General features: G+C 44.4%; 1 protein-coding gene across 1 annotated transcript in view; it reads right to left on the bottom strand.

Annotated features, from left to right (window-relative positions):
• The window catches only part of KIAA1549L (KIAA1549 like), a 131,764-nt gene that overhangs the window by 40,729 nt on the left and 66,013 nt on the right, over window positions 1–25,022 (bottom strand). Inside the window, exons 13-15 of the mRNA XM_055547332.1 lie at window positions 22,833–23,011; window positions 14,273–14,490; window positions 6,040–6,169 (exon numbers count right to left, since the gene is read on the bottom strand). Of these exons, the coding sequence (XP_055403307.1) occupies window positions 6,040–6,169; window positions 14,273–14,490; window positions 22,833–23,011 (527 nt within the window). The remainder of the gene's footprint in view (window positions 1–6,039; window positions 6,170–14,272; window positions 14,491–22,832; window positions 23,012–25,022) is intronic.

The following is a 25,022-nucleotide window of genomic DNA, read 5'->3' as shown; positions in this document are numbered from 1 at the left end:
CCCACCTCCCTCCCCATAGGGTTTGAGTCTTGTTCCCAAGCCCTAAGGAGCTGTGCAGTGCTGTGCTTAGTCGCTCAGTCATGTCCAACTCGTTGTAACCCCATGGATTGTAGCCCACCAGACTCCTCTGTCCATGGGAATTCTCCAGGCAAGAAAACTGGAGTGGGTTGCCATGCCTTCCTCCAAGGGATCTTCACAACTCAGGGATCAAACCCAGGGCTCTCCTGCATTGCAGGCAGATTTTTTTTTTTTTACCATCTGAGCCACCAGGGAAGCCCACAAATACTGGAGTGGGTAGCCTATCCCTTCTCCAGGGGATCTTCTCGACCTAGGAATCACACCGGAGTCTTCTGCATTGCAGGTGGAAGCCCCCCTGAGGAGCTACTGAAGGATTTTAAACAAGGGAGGGTATTTTAGGAGGATTCCTCTGGCAGCTGTGAGTGAGACAGACAGGAACAGACTTTCAGGAAGACTTCCTGTTCCCATCCAAGTTCACTACCCCAACATGCTGCATTTATCTCTACATGTCCCCTCCACTAGCCTCCAAAAGCACCTTGGGGCAAGCACTAGTTAATCCACCTTCTTTTCTCCATAGAGCCTCACACAGGTAGTACAGTGGAATCACATGTGGGGCTCAGATGCTAATACCAGCAGAGAAGGTAAAAATCATATAGTTAAACCTTTGAAAATTCATTGTCATCCACATAGTATGCATGCATGGCCTGTGTGTACAATCTTATAGAAGTAAGAAATAGGTCACCTATAATGCACAACATGAACAGAATATAGGCAAAAGCTAACTTTTTTTTTTGCAATATTTATATTTTTTCCCTTATATATATATTCCCTATATATATATATATATATATATTTATCTTTCAGAGACTATATTGTGGAACTGGCAGATGTTAAACGCACAAATGATGCAATGGATCCAGTGCACTTGAGAAATGTTTGCTGGAAGAAATGAAGGGGTAACAAGTACCGACGTGGGGTTCTCATTTGTCCTCTAGCTTTGGATCCTACAGGGATTTGAGGACTCCCCGTGGGCCAAGGACCAGAGTTCGGAGCAACCAGCATGGGGTGGATGGTGCTGTGCTTCTCCAGACTCGAGGGTTTCTTCCCTAGCTGATGGGCATGTCTCCAGCCCTTGGCTGTCACCTGGGTATTACCCTTGCTCTCCCCTGGCATTAGAGAGAACAGGCAATGCCAGCTCTCTCACTAGGAACTGTCCTTGGCTAAAGTGAAATGCCTCACCCAAGGACACACAAGGACTGGTCAGTACTAGAGGCTAAGAAACCAGATGCTTCTTGAAATCTTGACACAACTCTTTAGGGTTGCGTGAGTTACAGTGCTCCCCGTGGGGAGGTCTTGTAGTTCCTATACCACATCCGGACCTTTAACTCTGTCCAATCCTGCTTCTTTCCTTCCCTCAAGGTGTTCACACCAAGAGTGTACTGGGTGCACTGACCTGCAGTGAGCAGCTGCCAATTCAGGAGATGTAAGAGATGCAGGTTCAATCTCTGGGTTGGGAAGACCCCCTGGAAGAGGACATGGCAGCCCCCTCCAGTATTCTTGCCTGAAGAATCCATGGACAGAGAGGCCTCACAAGCTATAGTCCCTAGGGTCACAAAGAGTCAGACATGACTTAGCACACATGCACACACTGGTCAAGAGGCTAAGAGGTCTCAGAGCCCAGGAGAGGCAGGATGGGTAGGAGGTGCCAAGAACAGAAGCAGGCAGCATCCAGAGCACAGGAGACCAGAGAGAACCGGCAGGCAGATGGCACCTGAGTGCTCACTAAGCAAGGAAAGTTGTCTCCTGCCCACTGGGAACCCACCTGCAAAGGGAAGGAAGCCCAGCAGGGAGGCCTGGCTCCAAGCAGGGTCACTAGGCCATCCTGAAACCTGATCTGCCGCCCCCCAAACTTGCAAACAAGAAACCACCTCCTGTTCCCCACATGCCAAGAGGCCTCCATCTCTGTAGGTTAACAAGTCTCTTTGTGGGCAGCCACCAGCCTGGAGAGGTCTAGATGACACTGAAAGGCTCCCTTCACCACCAAACACCTCCCCCTTCACCACCAAATGCCTCCCTCTGCCTCAGCCTCAACCAGGGAGCCTGATTTCCCATTGTCAGATATTTCCCTGGGATTAAAGGACTCTGTCAAAACACAAGGTCCTATACATTAACATGAGATAACATAGCAAGCCAGGGTTATTAACAGCTTAAACTAGTCAGCAGAGGCAAGATAAAGAAATGAAAGGCTGAGATGGGAGACCTATGTAAGCCAGTTCTAGGTGGGATGCTTAGGAGGTGATGGGGGTGGAGGCAGGGCCGACACGGAGCACGTGGTTCAGAGGGCAACAGCAGGGGGCTTCTGGTAAGGGACAAAATCCCCTAGTCCAACCATTCGTTCCCCAATGAAACCAGTAGTTGGTTATGCCCTTCACTGGCACAGCATGTGGTACCAGGGCACCCTTGTGCTTTACCTTGGTCTCTGACTCTCATGCCACAATCGTAAGAGCAGGAGAGCCTCCCGTTAACGACAGGTTTTACAAGTTTACTGAAAAGGCCCCAGACTCCCTCTAAGCTATCTCAGGCAGGCAGGGGGCTTCTAAATCACATTTCATTCCCCTCCAAATGGAAGCCATCAAAACAACTGCGTCAGGTCCTTAGTTGCAGCATGCAGGATCTTTTCCTTGCAGTGCATGGATTCTCTAGCTGTGGCACGCGGCTTAGCTGCTCTGCAACACGTGGGATCTCAGTTCCATGACCAGGGATTGAACCCATGTCCCCTGCATTGCAAGGCAGATTCTTAACCACTGAACCACAAGGGAAATCCCTGAAATAGTTACTTTTATTTTGAAATATTAGACTGACGTTATCTTTTCTACCCACTTATGCACTGTGAGGAATTCATTTCAATTCATGTCAAAGTTAGTCTAAAGATAACGGTCTGGCCTCATTAGGACTGATCCATTTTGGACAATTTTTTAAAATCCTTCCTTCTTCTAAAAAGGATGGCTCCTCCTAGAAAATTACTACTCAAGTGAGCCCCAGTAACTGCCAGGAGTGTACAGCACGTCTTAGCTGTTAGGGTTGAGAATCATTGCTGTAAAACACAGGGGTTCCCAACCCCCTTGTAGCTAAGTCTCTTCCACATGCTCTTACTCTGCCTGCTCAGTGCAAAAAGTTCTGAAACAACCCAGGCGGCCATCAGTCCCAGGGCTGAGGTTTGCCCATGATGAGTGTGTTTGTTGGCTTGCTCATTTATTCCTTTATTTTTACTTACAGGCATTTCCTTTGGGACTCTAACGCAGGCAACCTTTGAAAAATTCACACTTAAATCAATCTCCCAGTGCTTTTGTTTCTACCATGTTAAGGAGTGGGTCCTTCTGGCATTCCCTCATCTGGCAGAAAAGACTTGAAAATGTTGGCCTGGCTTTAAGATACCCAGACCCAGTAGGACACATGACATGCCTCCAACTGAATGACCTGTTCACTGCTGAGCTACTGGGTTCTTCTGCCAGGACTGCTTTGGCACTTTTGGAAAATCAAGATTCAGAAAACAAATGCATGCATTATTTAAAACTATGACTCTTCTTTTTCTACTTTATCTGCAGGTCCACCGTTTGCTTGTGTGAGTTCACCATGCAAGAGTTCTTGTGAGACCTGACATCTTAGAGAGATCAGAAATACAGGGCATATGTTATGTAAAAACAGGTATATAGTATGGCGGGGGCACATGGAAGCAGTACTAAGGGGTAGTTAAGGGGACAGGATCTGGAGATGGGTAAACATACTACGTAACTGCCCGGAGCCTCAGTTTCCCATCTGTACAATGGGCATAATGAGAATAACTACTTGTCTGGTGACAGCAAATACAATTACATTATACACATAAAAAGACTAGAACAGGGCCTGGTCTAGTGTGGGCGGTCAGGAAATGATAGCAAATACCTCTCATGTAATTAAAAGGTTCAGGAGACAATAAAGGAAACAATTTCATTCTTAGCATCAACAGTTTAAATTCTTCAAATTTTTCCCCAGATGATCATCATCTCTTAAGGAAACCTGTATTTGCTTATGTTTTTGGGATCACACACACTTTTCAAAGAAACACATATTTTTTAAAAATTTATTGAAATGAAGTGGGCTTCCCTTAAAATAATCTGTAATTGGAATATTTATACATGACTGTGAGAGTACTCTTGCCTGGAAAATCCCATGGACGGAGGGGCCTGGTGGGCTGCAGTTCATGGGGTCGCTAGGAGTCGGACACGACTGAGTGACTTCACTTTATTTTTTCACTTTCATGCATTGGAGAAGGAAATGGCAACCCACTCCAGTGTTCTTGCCTGGAGAATCCCAGGGACGGGGGAGCCTGGTGGGCTGCCGTCTATGGGGTCGCACAGAGTCGGACACGACTTGAAGCGACTTAGCAGCAGCAGCAGCAGTAGCAGTGAGAGGTAAGCAACCTCCTTTTAAAAAAATCCTCTCTCTCCTACTGTTCTAATGCAACATTCCGAAAGTATCCAGTAAACACTCCAAGTCCTGGCACAGTGGCGAAAAACACCGGCAGTGTTCTCTTTTCAAGACTAACAGTGTTCTGGCCTATTTCCTCAAACTGTGAAAACGTCTATGTCTAGAACCTCATAAGAAATCTATTAATACAAGTCTTGAAAAAAACTAAGAATGCTATCACATATCAGCAGAATATTCCTGAGCAGAAGAAAAAGTTTCCCAAACTACAAGCATCCAGGAAAAATACTCACTGTTGGTAGGGAGAAATTAAATGGAAATTTCAAATGCCCTACTTTTAACTACAGACTGATTATCAAATTGATGACCAAGCTTGGCATAAGAAATATTTGTACAAGGAGAAAATTTAGCATTGAATACTTTAATCTGGAGGAGGAAAAAAAAGAGATTTGCCCAAAGCATCTGGAATTTTACAAAATTAAACCACCTAACTCTTAGCTATGAAAAAGAAATAAAAGATAAGGGTATCACCACCAACACAGATATCAAGTTTAAATGTCAGGAAGCTAATTAGAAATTCAAATTAGGTATAGTATCTCTGTTTTAATTGGACCAATTTAAAATCCCACTTTAAGCTTTGTGGCAAAGAATGGCCAATTCCGAGGGGGAAAAAACCTTCTTGCCTTCAAATTAGCACCGTATGTTTCAGAAAGCAAGTGTAGCTTTCAAATTACAACCTCACAATTAAAACAAAAGTTTATCTGGATATATTTGAATCATAACTCCTGTTACAGAAAATTTTGTATTTGTAATTAGAGAAACATTTTACAAGAAAAGGAAAGAAACATTTTCATAAAACCTAAGAGTGTATTCAAACCATTTGAATCTTGGGACACCATAAAGCACTATTGAACATCTTAGCAGAGCACCTTTCATGTGAACTCATGAGAGCAACTACACGTGAAGGGAGGTAAGCAGTTTGATAGGAGGCACCAAACTGTTAAGTCATCACCTGGGGAATTTGATGGGATTAGAAACATTTTTGCAGCCTGGAGCACCCCTGCACATAAGCATGTGCTTCATCATGTGAAATCACCAAACCGCTCTGTGGGAAATCTCATTGTTTCCATGGCATATTGAGGAGTTACGAAATCAGGAACAAATCCAACTTCTCAACAGTGCTCTGGATTAAAAGACGCCCGTGTTCAAATGAATTCTAACCCACGGCCATGGTTCCTACTGAGTTTCTAAGATCAAAGGGGGAATAAATTAAGGGCATTTAGCATTGCTGTTGAGTTAAAGGTCAATAAAGTACTATTCATAAAATGGTTGAATTTAAACCTTGAGATTCTTTGAACAATAATTTGTTACTCTGATACATTCCAATTAGTCTTACTTCGCAAAAGAGGAAATAAGGAATAATAAAATAGAAAACATTTTAGTGTATTTTAAAATTCTACTAATATTCAATAAACTGAAACATGACAGAATGCTCTATCCCCTTTGCATTCAGGAAAAACCAAAGCTTGCATTCACCTCTGCCCACCAGACACTTACATCGTATCCACTGTTACGTATCCCACGCCGGGGTCGCTCCCGAGTTACCAGAAGGTCCATCTCTGTTTCCCCTGGACTCGGGCTGTTCAGAGATTGCCGGCTCCGGTAGACAGAGTTCTTCATCTGTTGCCTGAAGAAAATTCAACAACTGTTATGATGCAGCAAATACCCTGACAGATGGAATTCTCCACTGATCCAAACTACAGGCAACCAATGGATTTGCCTCGCGAATCTCAGAATTGATGGTATTTGTTCCCTGGCCATCAGGAACTACAGAAAGAATGGAATAAAGATTTTTTCCCCCCACATGCTGTAACCATTTGGCTGAATTGTAAGTGCCCTTTCGTATGGAAACTAGGTAACTCTAATCAATTGCATCATTGCAACCTCATCTAAAATTCTGCTGACAACAAGGCCAGGGACTCTCCCTTGACCCTCTAGGACAGTGAACGCTGGAAGAACAAACTTGGTTTTGTTGGCTTTGTTGACTTAACAGCCTCCTATTCCTTTTCACCTTTCTAATTTCACATGCAGGATTCCACAATGTGTCAACAAACACTGTGGATAATAAGCTTCTTAAACACGACTGATGATAGATTTTCTTTTCTACTTTCATCACAATGGATTCCCTTCTGGGCTAAGGAGCCATAAACCGAAAGGCAATTTGGGGCCCACGCGTCCATCCATCCATTACTGAGTGGCTAAAATGTACCAGGTAGGGTGGAAGAGAATGAGGATCCACCATGAGAGAGACACAGCCCTGCTTTGCTGAGCATACATTCTAAAGAGGCAGATAGACAGTGTGCCTGGTAATCCCCAAATAAGGGTGACAGATAGTGACTAGGATGTGGGGTGACTTTAGATGGGATGGATGGTCAGGGAAGGCCTCTCTAGAGAGGTGACATTTCGGTAGACACCTGAACAGAGCCAGCCACTACCAACCTGGACACAGAGCATTTCAGGCCCAGGAAGTTCACTTCAATTAATTTCAAAGTTAGTTTACAGTTATCGTCTAGCCTCATTAGGACTGATCAGTTTCGGACATCTTTTTAAAATCACGCCTTCTTCTAAAAGGGGTGCCTCCTTCTAGAAAATTACTAGTCAAGTGAGCCCCAGTAACTGCCAGGAGTGTGCAGCCCCTCATAGCTGTTAGGGTGGCACAGTGGTTGAGAATTATGGCTGCAAAGCACAGGGAGGGAGATGGGAGGGAGATTCAAGAGAGAGGGGACATACGTATACCTATGGCTAATTCATGCTGATATTTGGCAGAAAACAACAAAATTCTGTAAAGCAATTATCCTTCAATTAAAAAATAAATAAATTAAAAAACACACACACAGGGATACCCAAACCCATTGTAGCTAAGAGTCTTTTCCACATGCCCTTACTCCTCCTGCTCAGCGGAAAATTTCTGGAACAATCCAGGCTTCCATCAGTGCCAGTGCCATCATTTGCCCATGATGAGTGTGTTTGTTGGCTTGTTTATTTATTCCTTTAGTTTTACATGCAGGCGTTTTCCAGCGCCCTGACCAGGGACTGAGGTTCACACGTTCAGAGGCTCCAGCCAGCTCACTCCAGGAAATGCATACTTTTGTCATCACTGTTTTGTTTCTACTTGTCCTTAGAGGAATCTTTTTTAGATGGGGGAAAGAACCAGTAACAGCGAGGGCTGTGGCTGTGCTTTTCTTTTTGCACAGGAGGCAACTCAGGAGTGATGACTTTTTTGCAGGGTTTTATTCTGCAAAATTTGCAGGGTTTATCCCACATGATTTTGCAAGGTTTATCCCATATGATCTTGCAGGGTTTATCCCACAGAAGTAGGATAAAATCACTGGCTACTTCCCTCTCATCCAACAGTAAGTTTTTCTCTATAAATTATTTGCATTTCAGAGCATATACCTTCAGAGAACTCCCCTATTTTGTGTCTTGGTTCTAAGATTCTATCCATTCGTGGGTTCAAGGTACAGAGGTTGTGTTATTGTCAGTGACTATGGAAGAAACCTGGGAGGTAAAAACACCTTTCATGACCCCATACCCAGTTAGTCAGAGCATGACATTCACACACTGCTAGTCTAGAACAGACATCAGAACCCCAAGGGCGAGACCCTACCCTTGCAATTAATCTAGGGAATAAAACATGCACTATTAGACTGACTCCTTCACCAAGAGGAGCTTACACCTGTTTAGAGAGCCTCTGTGGTCTTTGCTCATCTGGCACCAGGACAAGCCTCTTTAGGTAAGGGCATTATGATGGCCAGCTTTTCTCCAGGGACAGGCATGTGACACAGGCTGGACAATCATAGCATCACAACCCCATGGCCATAAGAACTGGTCAGAGCGGGCACATGAGTTCGTCAAATGCGACTAAGTCTCAAGGCTTTTGCTACAACAATCAGGAAAGAGGCATTCTCTCAGCATTGAGGTTTCTAAGAAGATAGGATATAAGCCTAGAGTTGCTGGGAGCCAGTTTGCCACTATGAGGTAAGAGCCTGCTGAAAAGGAGCCAGCAAAAAGTGAAGAAAGAAGATAAACATGGAAGTCATTGTATGACCTCTTGGATCTAGCCATGCTTGAAGTCTTGGCCTGTTCAGTGGTAAAATTTCCCTTTTATTGAGCCAATTTGTGTTGGTTTTCCATTATTTGCAACCAAAAGAATCCTGACTAATATAGGAGCTTACCACCTAATGTTATAAACTGTGCCCTTTAGTTATCTGCAAATAGAGGCGTCCTCTAGGAAAGGAGCACAATCTTGTGAAACAGAATCTGTTCTGAGTGACTCATACTTTAAGGAAGACCCCAAAGAATCCTTTCCCTTGACCCAATTACAAATCATTCTTTGAAAAAGCAGACTCCATAACTGTCCTGAGATTGCCAATTAACCCATTTAGAAAAGATTTACTAATAATGGTGGTGGAGGAGTAAATACTAGGATTAGCAATTGACATTTAAGTAGGTTATTTTGGAAGTATTAGAAATACAATAGTGAGATTGTATAAGCCCTTTCGGGAACCTTGAACATGGGTGCGCCCTTAGACACTGGCATACCCTCCAGTCTCCTTTTCCATCAAAGACACCGTTCCATTATATACAGCTTAAAGGCTGCTGTTTAACATGAATCTCAATTAATCAGGCTACCAATGTGTGCCTGCAACTACTTTGAAATAAACTGGGCTTTTGGGTAGAGAAATACTTATTTTAATCAAATAGAGTTTCATTAGGTACATCATTTCCTATTGGTATTTTCCTATATCCTTTAAAAGTTAAAAACACTCTCCAACATACATCACAGCAGGATCCTCTATGACCCACCTCCCAGATTATTGGAAATAAAAGCAAAAATAAACAAATGGGATCTAATTAAAATTAAAAGCTTCTGCACAACAAAAGAAACTATAAGCAAGGTGAAAAGACAGCCTTCATAATGGGAGAAAATAATAGCAAATGAAGCAACGGACAAACAACTAATCTCAAAAATATACAAGCAGCTCCTGCAGCTCAATTCCAGAAAAATAAACGACCCAATCAAAAAATGGGCCAAAGAACTAAATAGACATTTCTCCAAAGAAGACATACAGATGGCTAACAAACACATGAAAAGATGCTCACCATCACTCATTATCAGAGAAATGCAAATCAAAACCACTATGAGGTACCATTTCACGCCAGTCAGAATGGCTGCGATCCAAAAGTCTACAAGCAATAAATGCTGGAGAGGGTGTGGAGAAAAGGGAACCCTCTTACACTGTTGGTGGGAATGCAAACTAGTACAGCCACTATGGAGAACAGTGTGGAGAGTCCTTAAAAAACTGGAAATAGAACTGCCATACGACCCAGCAATCCCACTGCTGGGCATACACGCCGAGGAAACCAGAATTGAAAGAGATACGTGTACCCCAATGTTCATTGCAGCACTGTTTATAATAGCCAGGACATGGAAGCAACCTAGATGTCCATCAGCAGATGAATGGATAAGAAAGCTGTGGTACATATACACAATGGAGTACTACTCAGCTGTTAAAAAGAATACATTTGAATCAGTTCTAATGGGGTGGATGAAACTGGAGCCTATTATACAGAGTGAAGTAAGCCAGAAAGAAAAACACCAATACAATATACTAACACATATATATGGAATTTAGAAAGATGGTAACGATAACCCTGTATGCGAGACAGCAAAAGAGACACAGATGTATAGAACAGTCTTATGGACTCTGTGGGAGAGGGAGTGGGGTATGATTTGGGAGAATGGCATTGAAACATGTATAATATCATATAAGAAACCAAATGCCAGTCCACGTTCAATGCAGGATACAGGAAGGTTGGGGCTGGTGCACTGGGATGACCCAGAGGGATGAAATGGGGAGGGAGGTGGGAGAGGGGTTCGGGATTGGGAACACGTGTACACCCGTGGTGGATTCATGTTGATGTATGGCAAAACCAATACAATATTGTAAAGTAATTAGCCTCTAATTAAAATGAATACATTTAAATTAAAAAAATTTTTTTTAACTTGCAAAATTGAGGTGTAAGTTTTTTAACCTCTGAAAATATTGCTGGGAGGAGGACGGTAGATTTCATTTGAATTTTTTAGGAGGTTGGGATCAACTGCTATAGTTTAAGAAAGTAGTTCCTGAACACTGTGTTCTGTGGAGCCCTAGGGTTCCATAAAGATGGACTAGAAGGAGGAGGAGGAAGAGGAGGGGAAGGGGAAGAGGAGGGGGAGGAGGTCCTGCTTCTACCAGAGCAACTCTGTCTTTACAGGTTATTGCCTTAGCTTGGGTCCCCCCAGAAGTAAGCTCTGTGATGATCTGAGTAAAAGTGGTTTATTTGGGAGAGGGTTCCAGGAAGCACAAGTTCAGAAGTGGGAAAATGAGAGATGGAAGGGAAGGGGCCAATAAAGAACGTGGTCTAGAGCAGATTAATGTCTTGGGTATCTGGGGCTCAAACTTACTGGAGAAGTGTGGGAGATCATTATTTTTAAATGTAGGCTTCATTGTTATTCAGGTATGGTAAACCCAACAGATCGGGGGATGACTGCCATTGAAGAGACGGCTTGTATACTCACAGATCCCGAGAGGAAGGGGCACACCGCACTATAGAGGGCCACAGGGGAAGCACCAGGGTCAGTCACAAGGCAGGGGGAGTGCAGGGAGAATGTGGGCAGGAGCCGTTATTGTGGCTTTCATGGGAAAGAACTGGAAAGGGGTGATTTGCACAGGAGATTAGGCCAGAGTGCAGAGCCCCTGTGTGCAGGAGGCAGCTGGGGTCTGAGTTCCCGCTTGTTTGGTTTGTGTGTGACAGGTACATTTGCACATGAGAATTACTGTCCCAGGAACTGGCAACCCAGCCCGGGGAGGGGCAGTTTCTCCAGGGGCTAGACCCCAGATGTCAAATCATCAAATACAGAAAGCAGAAAATGTGGTTCTTACAACAGTGTAGAGTTCTCTTGCCAGGGGTGTTTATCTATCAGCCCGCGTCTGTCACGGACTGCGGCTGCTCCAGAGCACGTTAACTACCTGACACTTCTGCTTGGGGAGCTCATATCAGAGTCACAGATGTTTGCAGTAAGAAGGATGCTGCTGGCCTGTAGGGGGGTCGAGGGGACATATAGGGGGCCTCTGATAGCACCTGCCTCAGTTATATTATGTACTTTGTATCTCTGAAGACATGAAAAGTTTATAACATAAAAATGGGGGTGTGCTCTGACTTAAAAAAAGCTGTGAAAACTCTTTGAAAGGGGATCAGGATGAGTCAGCATTTGGAATCTAAATTTTGATTTGATTTATTTAGGTCTCAGGGTAAGATTCTGGTTATTGACGCTATCTCTGGCCTAGAGAATGGGTTCCTTACTCGTGCCTTACAGGGGCTGGTCACTGAGAGCAGAACCTCTAGAGAGCTGAACTGTGAAAGGTAACTAACAGGTATGTCTCACCTGTGATAACAGGTGACATACAACGGGCAGCAGTGGACAGTGCCTGGAGTCAACAGCAGAGTGTGACAAGAATAGTGCTTGAGGGACTTCCCTGGTGTTCCAGTGGCTATGACTCCGTGCTCCCAATGCAGGGGCCCTGGGTTCGATTCCTGGTCAGGGAACTAGATCCCACATGTGCAACTAAGCGTTTGTATGTGGCAACTAAAGATCCCTCATGCAGCAACTAAGACCCAGTGTAACCAAATAAATATCTTTTAAAAAGAAAAATAGTGTCCGAGGGCTTACTAAGTCTCTTTTTCGACATTAATCTTTCTCTTCTCGTCCCCATCTCTTGCTGATCTCATCTCCCTTTCTACCCCCACCCCACCTGATTTGTGGTTATCTCTAATTTTCCCATAACTGATCACATTTTTTAAATTAAATCCTTTCTTCAACAGACATTTACTAAGAATTGCCTGTATACTCCCAGCATCAGAAGGCTAGCAAAAGGCCTTAGGAAACTGGCCTGACCTTTTGTGAGGCAGTGGAGATGCACCTCTCCAGAAAAATGTTTTGTTCATTCTCCTTATAAAATGTCTTCAGTGAAAATTGTATTTAACTCGCAAATAATTTCCAAACTAAGTTTCACATACTTGTACATGATTTTTGATTCATTTTCCAAATGTCAGCAGGAAACCCAGGAAAAAATAAATCCCCACTCCAGTCTATAAAAGACCCCTGAAGTAAAAAGTCCCAAAGTGTGAAGTAAAAGCCAAAGACGCCCCCAGTCTCCAATAAAATCCACAGATGTCCTTCCCTTTTTTCCTATGGTTATCAACACAGGGGTACGTGCACCATGATCCCATCACAGTGTGATTCAACACCAACAGCTTGTCATCCCCACCAAGCCTAATAAGAAACCTGGAAAATGAAGCACTGGCTTAGAATTCCCTCTTTTCATTATTAAAAATAAATCATGCAGATTCCATTCATAAAATTTAGTCCCCACTCCCAGCTTGACTATGTGGCTTCCACCTAAGCCCATCACATAGTCATTTTGGCTTTTAATAAATACCCACTCAGTCCAGGAACCATCCTGTCCTCCCCAGGGACCTCTCTAGAGGCTGTATCTGTGAAGCCTATGGTTTGGGTTAGAGCACTGGCAGCTCTGAGTCAAGGGGCAGCTGCCAAGGAGAACACGTATTTGGAAGAGTTGGTCTCAAGTCATGAAAATGCTTCTAGGGGAAGTGCCTCAGACAGGAAGGCAAAAAAGAGAAGTGAGCCTATTGAGCTTTGCTGACATTTACCTCTTTTCCCTCAGACGGTAAAAAAACTGCCTGCAATATAGGAGATCGGGGTTGAATCTCTGGGTCAGAAGATCCCCCTGGAAAAGGGAATGGCAACCCACTCCAGTGTTCTTGCCTGGAGAATTCCATGGACAGAGGAGCTTGGCAGGCTACAGTCATAGAATCAGACCTGACTGAGTGACTAACACACACACACCCCTTTTTCTAGTAGGTGAAGCCACTCCCTGCTGAGTAAGGAGCAAAGTTTAGAAGGTTGCTAATTTCAGCCACCAGGCCTACCCCTCCCTTGCTAGGGCAGGCCTGCCTTTTAGGCTGCACATTTCAAACACCCATCGCACTTGTGAGCAAGAAACTCTTGGGTTCGTCTTTCTCTCCCATTAGGCCTTAAGTTCCATAAAAGCAGAGACTGGGCTGTTCGGCCCACCATAAAATATTGAATGAACGAACACATGACCTTGACGGTATTCAGGATCATGCCTGGTGCCCAGTACAGAGCAGGAGACAATAAAGGTCAAATGGACAAGTCTATGAATTAAAGACAGGAACCCAGCATGGAGATCAGAGTAGCTGTGCAGTAAATATTGATTGAAGCTGAATAAAAAGGTGAGGCATGGATTCTGTTTTTATTATGCAAGAGACACTAAAATCATTGATGAATACACTGTCCCTTGATCTGGAAGTTGCGTAACCAGTGATACACGCAACTGGGTGATAATTACATGCAAACCCAGCTCTGAAACAGCTACAGGTTTGAAAACATCATTAAAAGCTAAGGGAAAATTATGGTTGTTTGCATAAGTGTTGTTTTTCAGTGGTTTTAATTTTATTCTCTTCCAGACTCACTGTGGAACTCCTGCTTGTACAGACCAGTGCGGCCCAGACCAGCAGCCTGCAAAGATGACATTCCTCAGGTGACAAATAGAACCAGAGACCTGGACGGTACTGCCCAAGGCACCCCCTGCCTTCATCCCACTAATGGTACAGCGACCCCCGGAGAATCCCTTAGGAACTGCACCTGTTTTTAGCTTCGGTGAATGGGGCACACAGTTCTGGGTCTGGATCCAAGACGTGCTCAATTTCCTTTGGTGCTTTTTCATACATCTTTTTCCTTTCCGTCTGAGCCTTGCTATCCTCCACCGGGGGGAAGTCGTAGTAACCCTTCCTCTTGGCTTTGAGGCGCAGCTTGTTCCGATAGTGCTCGATGTCTGACTTCTGCTTCAGGGCTTTGTTCACCTGGGGAGAGAAACAGTCTCATCATGCGTGGTGACATGCAGGTGACAACGACTGTCACGTGAATAAAGTCTATGGCCATTTAGCTGATGTCCAGCTGGATAAGACCACCAGCTCTTGAAGGGCTAGAGTTGGGATGAATGGGGTGGGAAAGGGGAGTAGACATTCTGCTTGCAAGGTCTCCCTGCTCTATCAACCTGCACTTGAAAGCTTATTTTTGTCAGTCTATAGCTTTGTTGTTGTTGTTTAGCTGTTCAATCATGTCTGCTCTTTTGCAACCCCATAGACTGCAGCCCACCAGGCTCCTCTGTCCATGGAATTTTCTGGGAAAGATTACTGGAGTGGGTTACCATTTCTTCCTCCAGGGGATCTTCCAACCCAGGGATCGAACCCATGTCTCCCCATCTCCTGCACTGCAGGCGCATTCTTTACTGCTAGGTAATTTTGAAGCCTTGCATGGCCATTATTGCCAACTGGTTCCTGCTCACCTGTCAAAAATACAAACAGATGATTGTGCTAAATAAATTAACAAATGATATGAAGATGTTATGTCCACAAAGAGAGTTGGATGAAACCTGCCTGATACTGAACAATGTGGAGAACCATTGGAGCTGTTTGCAGTCAGACTTGATTACATCTGTATAATCATGTATAGAGAACGTTTTCATAGCTAAGATTTCGAGGGACAATCATGGAAAGGCTGGTAAATGTGGGGATGACGTCCACCTGGCAGATGAGGAAACTAAGAGTCAAAAAAGCTAAGTTAGTAAAGTGAAGAGTTGGGACCCCTAGTGAACTAAGACCTCCTCTTACAGATTCTGTGTGGTGCCATCACTGTGGTGACTTACGTGCATGATGTCTTCTTAACCTTCATGACAACCCATAATCAGAGGTGGGGTCAGGGTTTGACCTCGGACAGTCTGTGTCAGAGTCTGCACATTCAGCTGCTAAATACCCTGCCCCTCAGGATGAGAAGACAAAGAAGCACAGAGGGTCCAAGGTCTAAGCCCCTGGACTGTAGATTCTGCCCAGGGAGTGGCTGGGGGCTGGGGTTGGTGTGGGCTTGCCAGAGTTGGGGCTTTCCATTTGGAAGATGCTCAAGGCAATGGTCAATCGGCAGAGCATTGGAGCTGCATGCAGAGCTGGCAAAAATCCAGAGGCCCAGACCTGCTGAATCAGAATCTTCAAGAGTGAGGCTTGGGCATCTGTAGTTTGCAAAAGTCCCAGAGCTGACTCTGGTCCTGAACCTGGGTGAGAAACCTCTGGCACTAAACAGTGGTCTTCAAATTATATTCCATGGATTTTTGGAAGATCAGTAGAAAATCTGAGAGTTAGGAGTCTTGCCCTCCAAAAGCCAATACACAGCTATTTTCATATTGCTTTAGCAAGTCTAGGGACCTGGGCTAAGAACTGTTGCCCGAGGGCTCCAGGAGGGTCCTCAGGAGTCAGGGAAGTACAGGGGCAGCAAGAAGATGGGGCTGAGCTGCTGGTCCTCGTTCCCAATCAACAGAGCAGCCGCCCACGCTCCTGTCTGCTGTGTTGGACTCCTACAAAACAGTGTGTTTGAAGAAAGGATTAGGGGGTGAGAGAAGACTTAAGGTCCAGTGGTCTCAGAAACTTGAGGTCAGATCCCCAGGTCAGGGTCTGCTGAGCTTCTGAAGGCACATGTGAAGTACAGAGGTGGCAAGGCCAGGGAGGACAGGAGGAACCGCCTGGAGGCCCTGGGGACACGGCAGAGGAGATTCCTTACTGCTGCAGCCTATGCCAAGGGAGGAAGAGGGGGTGGGGGGGGTACAGCTGTCTCACCTCCATTTGTGTCCCTCCTGGACCTGAAAGTCCCCCCGGTAGCAGGGTCCAAAGCCTGGAATTCTGGGCTTCCAGCCATCGGACCCATGAATCCCTGACTCACTGTCCATGCTGCTGACAATACTTTAGACTAAGCTCTTTTTCTTCTTAAGTCTCTTCTGTTTGGATAATGAACTTAAAATCTGCTAGGACATCAGGACTCCAAAAACTAAGGCTGGTAGTACTATCTTCTGCAGAGGGAACTGCTTGCTCCCCTCTGTCCTCCAGGTCCCCCCGCTGCCATAGGGAAGCACAGGAGCAGGGTCCCCTCTTGAGCCAAACTTAAGTAAGTTTGCCAGAGACACAGGGGAAGAATCTCCTTTTAAAGTCAGTCTCTCTCTCTCACTCATTCCCAACCCTTCATGAAACATTTACCAGAGTTCACTGGGTTTATATGCAAACACTCTTGGGAGGATAATTCTGTTGCTTTCAGTCATTTACATTTTAATGATGGTGTGGCATAAAGCTGGGGCTAAGGGTATAGGTTCTGGAACCAGACCAACTGCCTGGGTTTAAATCTCAGCTCTGTCTTTCCCTAGCTGGGTGACCCTGGGCACATTACTTAACTTCTCTGTGCCTCAGATTCTTTCGGTATAAGAGGGAGATAATACTACTGCCCTCGTAGAGCTGTTGTGAGGATTGCAGGAGTTCACACGCACCGCATGCTTGCAATATGGCCAGGCACTGAGACCAACTCTAAAACAGGCTATCTATTTTACATATGGGAATGAATATGTTTCCACACTACTCTCTCCATTCATCTTGAAGATTTTTGTATGAAGAACAGAATGTAAAAATAATTTAATTGTATCTTTTGTATATTGAAAAAAAAAAAATCTTATTACCATTAATGTGGGTTGTGCAGGGTTCATTTTCATCAAAGACTAAGGGAAACAGAGTCTGACGGAGACAAGGGGAGGGGAAATGAGTAGCTTTGGGAGCACAGAGCACTAAAGTGAGTAGGCTTGGGTGGAGTGGGGCAGTGGAGGGGGCTTTGGGCTGAACAGCATGGGTGCGGCACTTTGGGGGCCAGGGGTTCAGGGGAGGGGCGGGACGAAGAAAGGAAGGCGGACAGGCCACGTCTACACTGCTGTCTTCGAATGTCCCTGTTCCTTCTTTGCCCATGGGAGTTGCTCTGGTTGTTTTTTCTGGCTTTTGTTTCAAGAACGAAAGAGGAAGGGGCAATCCAGCTGCAAGAAGCAGCCGTGACAATACAAACCAACACCCAGGGGCTTTGAGGGTTAGATACAGAAATAGCTGTGTTTGGTCAAGTAGTGGTGAGAGTGTGGTGCTTTATGAAAACCCGTCCATGCAGCTAGCTCAGAAGCCAGGAGGCTGAGCACCTATATATATCCCATCCTCTAGGATAAACTCTCAAATGCCCAGGACATGGTTCAGTGTGCAAGCAGAGACTCCAGTCCTGACACTTTGTACTGCTCAGTGATTCTAGCAACGTACTCATCCAGGGGTAAGATATGTGTCAACTGATGTACAAAGCCAGGAGTTCACCAACATGAGGCCACATGTTATGTAGATGCTTTACTTTTACAAGGTTTGAAGAAACAAACTGAGGGATATATTTTTTCTAACTCTTGCAAAGATCTCCCCAACCTGGGTCCTGATGGTATCTTTAGGCTGGCAGCATCTCACAAGTGTTTAATTGTTGCCTCATTCCACTTGCCACTGAGAAAACCAGCAAAGAGAAGAAGCTAGCATGACATCCTCTGAGCCAGGAATCCCTTTCTGGAATCTCTCCTAAGATGACATTCCAAGAGAATTTCAAAGTCAGAGATGAAAGTTAACATCGTCAGTAATTAGATATATCAGTATCAGGTACTTCTTGATTCTGTGGCCACTAAGGGGCACATCATTTCCATGGATATGTGAAAAATTCAAAGCCTCAATCCAATCATAAGAAAACACCAGACAAATCCAAACTGAGGGACATTCTACACAGCAACTGGCCAGTACACTTCAAAAGAATAATAGTCATGAAGAACAAAATGGTCACAAAGGATGGAGGAACTCTCCCAAACTTGAACTACCCCAAACTTGTTTGGGAGGAGGCTCAAGAGACAATTAAATCCCACATGGGATCCTGGATTGGATTACAGAACACAGAATGGACATGAGAAGGAAACCGGTGAATTTCAAATGAGGTCTGCACATTATTCAACAGTAGTGCACCAATATTATGTTCCTGGGCTGGATCATCTTTTATGGTTACACAAGGTGTTCATATTAGGGGTAGCAGGTAAACAACTAGCTGGATAAAGGAATTCTCTGTACTATTATGGCAACTCTTTTGTAAATCTAAAGTTATTCTCAAAATAAAAAGTTTCTATAAGTCATGCACGAAAACTAAAACCAAAAAATACCTGGTTTGAACAATGGGAGAGTAGTTTCCCAAACAATGGTGCACTTACTTAATCAAGACATTCACAGCGATTGTCAGAACGACAACAGCATTACAGCCAATGCTTAAGATATAAGATACAAGGCGGTCTGAATGTGATAAGATTTTAAAATACACATGAGTTTGAGCAAACGCTTGAAGAGAAGGTGGAAAACATAAAAACAGAGGATATGTTAGGGTAGTGAAATTAAGTGGTCTTTCTTATTTTCTGAATTTTGTATGCTGTTATTCTGTTTACTTTAAAATAATCTTTAAAAGAATTACCTACAATTCACACAAAGAAAATATATGGCTTTGAGGCTGTGTTTTCTTCACTTAAACAAGCTGCCTGTAAGAGAAGGAGGAATATGATAAAATAATCTGCCTAGAATGTCACAAGGCAGCAAATCACAGAGAACAGTTCAGGGCTCTTTTTCAATCCAGATGCCAGCAGGGTCTATTCCTTCAACTACCAAAATGTGACATGTATACAGTTCTGGACAGGGAGAATGCTACTCTGTTCTCCCGTGACAGTGTGATGGGTCTGGCTGAAAAAGAGAGTGGTAAGTTAGATTTAGCCGACATCTGGAATCTGTCCCCATCGCTAAGCTGGGATGAAAAGATCCAGGCATGGCGGCCGTCACCTGGGTCCATATTGGGTAGAGGGTCTTAATGAAGAATAGTTATCAGTGCATCAGTGATAACCTCAGAGGCCTCTAATCTGGGGCTTGAGTATCCAGTGGCAGAACTGGGCCCAGGGAAAGATTCAGTGGCTGTGATTGGCTTTGAGAAGATATATAGGTTCCCAAATTGTAGGGCCTAAGGGCATTAAGTACTTGATCAATGAATCCTGGATGGTTAGCTGACTAATAATGAAGTATGCTCAGTCACTATATAAAGCACATCTATTTCTGCTTTATTGACTATGCCAAAGCCTTTGACTGTGTGGATCACAATAAACCGTGGAAAATTCTGAAAGAGATGGGAATACCAGACCACCTGACCTGCCTCTTGAGAAACCTATATGCAGGTCAGGAAGCAACAGTTAGAACTGGACATGGAACAACAGACTGGTTCCAAATAGGAAAAGGAGTACATCAAGCCTGTATATTGTCACCCTGCTTATTTAACTTCTATGCAGAGTACATCATGAGAAACGCTGGGCTGGAAGAAGCACAAGCTGGAGTCAAGATTGCTGGGAGAAATAGCAATAACCTCAGATATGCAGATGACACCACCCTTATGGCAGAAAGTGAAGAGGAACTAAAAAGCCTCTTGATGAGAGTGAAAGAGGAGAGTGAAAAAGTTGGCTTAAAGCTCAACATTCAGAAAATGAAGATCATGGCATCTGGTCCCATCACTTCATGGGAAATAGATGGGGAAACAGTCGAAACAGTGTCAGACTTTATTTTTGGGGGCTCCAAAATCACTGCAGATGGTGACTGCACTCATGAAACTAAAAGACACTTACTCCTTGGAAGAAAAGTTATGACCAACCTAGATAGCATATTCAAAAGCAGAGACATTACTTTGGCAACAAAAGTCCATCTAGTCAAGGCTATGGTTTTTCCAGTGGTCATGTATGGATGTGAGAGTTGGACTGTGAAGAAAGCTGAGCACCAAAGAATTGATGCTTTTGAACTGTGGTGTTGGAGAAGACTCTTGAGAGTCCCTTGGACTGCAAGGAGATCCAACCAGTCCATTCTAAAGGAGGTCAGCCCTGGGTATTCTTTGGAAGGAATGATGCTAAAGCTGAAACTCCAGTACTTTGGCCACCTCATGCAAAGAGTTGACTCATTGGAAAAGACTCTGATGCTGGGAGAGGTTGGGGGCAAGAGGAAAAGGAGACGACAGAGGATGAGATGGCTGGATGGCATCACTGACTCGATGGACGTGAGTTTGAGTGAACTCTGGGAGATGGTGATGGACAGGGAGGCCTGGCGTGCTGCAATTCATGGGGTCGCAAAGAGTCAGACACGACTGAGCAACTGAACTGAACTGAACTGATGCTCAGTCACTCAGTTGTGCATGATTCTGCGACCCTATGGACTGTAGCCCTCTAGGCTCCTCTGTCCATAGGATTCTCCAGGTAAGAATACTGGAGTGGGTTTCCATTTCCTACTCCAAGGGATCTTCCTGACCCAGGGATCAAACCTGTGTCTCCTATATCTTCTGCGTTGGCAGGTGGGTTCTTTACCACTAGCACCACCTGAAAGCTAATGATGATGATATAATAATAATATATTTGTTGTATGTTAGACAATATTCTATATGCTTTATGCATATTAACTCATTTGATCCTCACAACAGTCCCATTGTACAGATAGAAATACTGAGGCACAGAGAATTTAAGCTGTTGGTGATGGACAGGGAGGCCTGGTGTGCTGTGGTTCATGGTGTTGCAAAGAGTCGGACACGACTGAGAGACTGAACTGAACTGAAGGTCACGCAGATATTAAGTAGAAAAGCCAGGACTCACATTCTTGCAGTGTGGCTGGAGAGTCCATACTCTTTCAAGCAAAGTGCTCTTTTTTATTAATGGGCCACAGTAAGCCACAGAGAGGGAAGGAGTGCTGGACAGGGAGCCAGGGCACCTGACCATCATGCTGTCACATTAACCTGCAGTGTGACTCTGAGTAAGCCACCTGAACCCTCTGACTTCCATTTCTTTGTCTAAAAAAAAAAAAGATAAGGTTGGGATACAAGTGCTCTATGAGTCCACAACCAGTTAAGTTCTTTTTATTTTTAATTATTTATTTATTTATTTTTATTTTTGGCTACCCTGTGCGGCTTGTGGGAGCTTAGTTTCCCAACTAGGGATCAAACCCAGGCCCACATAAGTGAAAGTGTCAAGTCTTAACCACTGGATCTCCAGGAAATTCCCAGTTAAGTTCTTTTTAAAAACTGATGAACATCAACTCATCATCCCTCTAGGCAGTTCAGTCTTTCTGTTGAGAAAACAGAAGGAGCTGCTGGATCAGGTCTGTAACAGGCTTTTTCACGTGGCCTGGATGGGGGATGTGGACAAGCCGATGAAGGGTGTTTACAGTACCCAGCTGTATGGGGTCGTGGTGTGTTCCTTAAGGTGTGGTGGGAAAGAGCCTTTAAAGCTTAGGAAATCTCCCACCCAGTGCAGGTAACCATAGCCAGCCGGGTATAAACAAACATAGTGAATAACCAAACTGATGAATGACAACAGAGAATAACAATGAAATTATGTGTGTGTGCATGCATGTATGAGGTATTCACGAGGAGGTTCCATAAGCATGGCCTTAAGGGATCATAAACATCTTCAGCCCACTGACCATTCTGCTGCAGAAGATGGAGAAATGGCAGCTAATTTTTACCCAATTTACTCTCTTGTTCTCCCCTAAACTGCCTCTATCTATCATCTATCTGTCTCTATCCACCCATCCATCCATCCATCCATCTGTTTTTCTTTGGTGAAATCTCTGATGTACAGTACTAATCTTTTTAAGACTTAGGAAAATTGACTAACATCACGCTATTCCTGGAAGCACACAAAGGGTTGCTTCAAGCTTGCTCAAAGAAATAAAAGTCATTTCAAAGCCTATGTAGTGGGCCACATTGCCTGTCCATATCTCCTCTGGTCCCCTATCAATTCCAGCTCTCTCCATCCCCACTGCCACAGATATCCCATCCTGACCACTTTAGTGGTGTTATCAAGAAAGGAAGCAGGCTGTGTGAGTGAGGGATTAGGGAAGCAGAATTTTGGCTGTTTCTCTTCATAATGACAGTTTTTTAAAAAGTCCCGTATGGGCTTTCTGGCCTGGAGAACTCCATGGACTGTATAGTTCATGGGGTCACAAAGAGTTGGACACGACTGAGTGACTTTCATTTCACTTCATTTCATGGACTCTCTGATGAAGGTGGAAAATGCTCCAAAAACATCACTCAACAAACTGGTTTGGGGTGACCGGTGTACTGATTCGTTCCACTGAGGCCTGCACATGCAGAGGTAAAAATGACCCCCAGAACCCCATCCATACACCTGCACCCGGGGCCCTCAGGGGCTCCTCCTTGGTCCACGTTCACAGAGGCCTGGCTGCACCCACTCCCTCCCGCTCTGTCCTGGGGTGCTCACCTCGCCGTTGAGGACAGCCGGCTCCTGGCTCCTGTCCGAGGTGGGGTGCACCACAGGGAGGGCTGTGGGTTTTATTCCGATGAGTTGCACAGACCCAGAAGACGTGTCAAAGGGATCCACAGCCGCCTTGCCAGAGTTGTCAAAAAGGACCGCTCCTTCCTCTTCATCACTTGCCGGCACTAAAGCATAACATAAACACATTGATTTTCTGTTGTAGGGGAGCTGTGCCATCGTGGGGGAATGTATGTCAGGCTCACAGCCTAAGGACATCATTTTACTCAAAATGACCTCAGGAACAACAGCGTCTGGTTCGGTGCCAATGGCTCACTGCGGCTGGTGGCTTTCTCTTAAAATTTACTATCTATACTCTTCACCCCGCCACTGGTTTGAATTTAAACGGCAAAACCATTCCTTCAAAACTGTGACAGAACACATTTGGGGGAAAAAAAAAACAACAACTTTAATTTGTTCTCTATATTTGAGACGGAGATGGGGAAAGTGCCATTTGGCCAAACTTGGTAGCTATTCTTAAAATATGATAATCAAGACAATAACAGCACTCAGTTAGTCTCTGCCACCAAAGCCACCCATTTTCGCATTGCATAAAGGTTGAGTCTTCCCTGGTCAACCAGCCACAGTAATTGCTGCTGAAACTTCTTTTTTTCCCCTAAATATTGTTTCTCCAGTGACTAAGGTTTTAGTTTCTTTCATTTGTGTAAAATGAAAAAGAGCTAAGAAATAACCACCGAGAAATGAATTTAAAGCTACAGTGAAAGTCACTCAGTCGTGTCCGACTCTGCAACCCCATGGACTATACGGTCCATGGAATTCTCTAGACCAGAATACTGGAGTGGGTAGCCTTTCCCTTCTCCACGGGATCTTCCCAACCCAGAGACTGAACCCAGGTCTCCTGCATTGCAGGCGGATTATTTACCAGCTGAGCCACAAGGGAAGCCCTTAAACCTACAGACAACTCCCCTAATTACCTAGAGCGATTTGCACCTACACTCTGTTAAACTAACGCTCCCCTCTGACAGACGGTTCTGCTGCAATTGCTGAATGACAGCCATCTCTCTTGTGTGTCCATAGATAGGCTGATGGAGAATGTTCCAGGGCCAGTGGTACCTTGCTGATTTACTTAAAGCACGTTCCCATTAAATAGCTATATGAATGACCATTTACTAAGCATGGCTCGGCAAGAGATAAATGAAGCCTGTTCAAACAACCAACCCAGTAAGCAACTTAGGAGCAAAATAGGTGTTATATAAAATATGAATGTAATAGAAATGTATTCATCTTTCCTCCTGTCTCATGAGATTGGGATGTCATTTAAATTATTGAGAAACACATAGTTTGTGTCATTCTGTCACTTATCATAATCACAGAAGATTTGTTAAATTAAGCCAGGTAAATTGCTATTTTTACAAAAGTCTAACCATGGGTTATAACTGGAATATTTGGGGGTGCTGAGGACTTATTTGTAAATAGGTCACCGATGAGCCAATGACAGAGGAAGATCTTTATTAAGATGTGTTACCAGATGCATATAACATTTTAGAATGTAGTTTTGCTAGGCAGTTCTTGCTTTCCCATCATTATCTCCCTCCCAGACAACTGCTATGAAGTTCAAGATGGCACCAAGATGTCTTGGTGTATCCAAGATGCACTCCAAGATGGCACCAAGTAATTCTCGCCTCCTAGTCACATAGGACTAACCTGTGTAACAAATAGGTAATTGCAGAAATGACAATGTATTGCTTCCAAGTCTAGGTCATTAAAAAAGCATTGTTGCTTCCACCTTGGTCTCTCTTGGATTACTTCTTACTCTAGGGGAAGTCTGCTGCCATGTTTATGAGACCACTAAAGTAGCCCTATGGAGAGGTCCATTTGGCAAGAAACTGAGACTCCTGCCAGCAACTATGACAGTGAGCCATCTTGTAAATGGGTTTGGCCAGGCCTTTTGATGGTTACAGCTCAGCCCAACATCTTGACTGCAACCTCATGAGATACTCTGAACCAGAATCACCCAATTAAGCCATTTCTGAATTCCTGACCCACAGACATGAAGTGAAGTGAAGTGAAGTGAAGTCACTCAGTCATGTCCGACTCTTTGCTGCCCCATGGACTGTAGCCTGCCAGGCTCCTCCATCCATGGGATTTTCCAGGCAAGAATACTGAAGTGGGTTGCCA

Source organism: Bubalus kerabau, chromosome 15 (genome assembly GCF_029407905.1).
Source record: "Bubalus kerabau isolate K-KA32 ecotype Philippines breed swamp buffalo chromosome 15, PCC_UOA_SB_1v2, whole genome shotgun sequence".
In the NCBI taxonomy this organism is placed as follows: Eukaryota; Metazoa; Chordata; class Mammalia; order Artiodactyla; family Bovidae; genus Bubalus; species Bubalus kerabau.
This window is presented reverse-complemented; position numbering and strand designations above follow the sequence as displayed.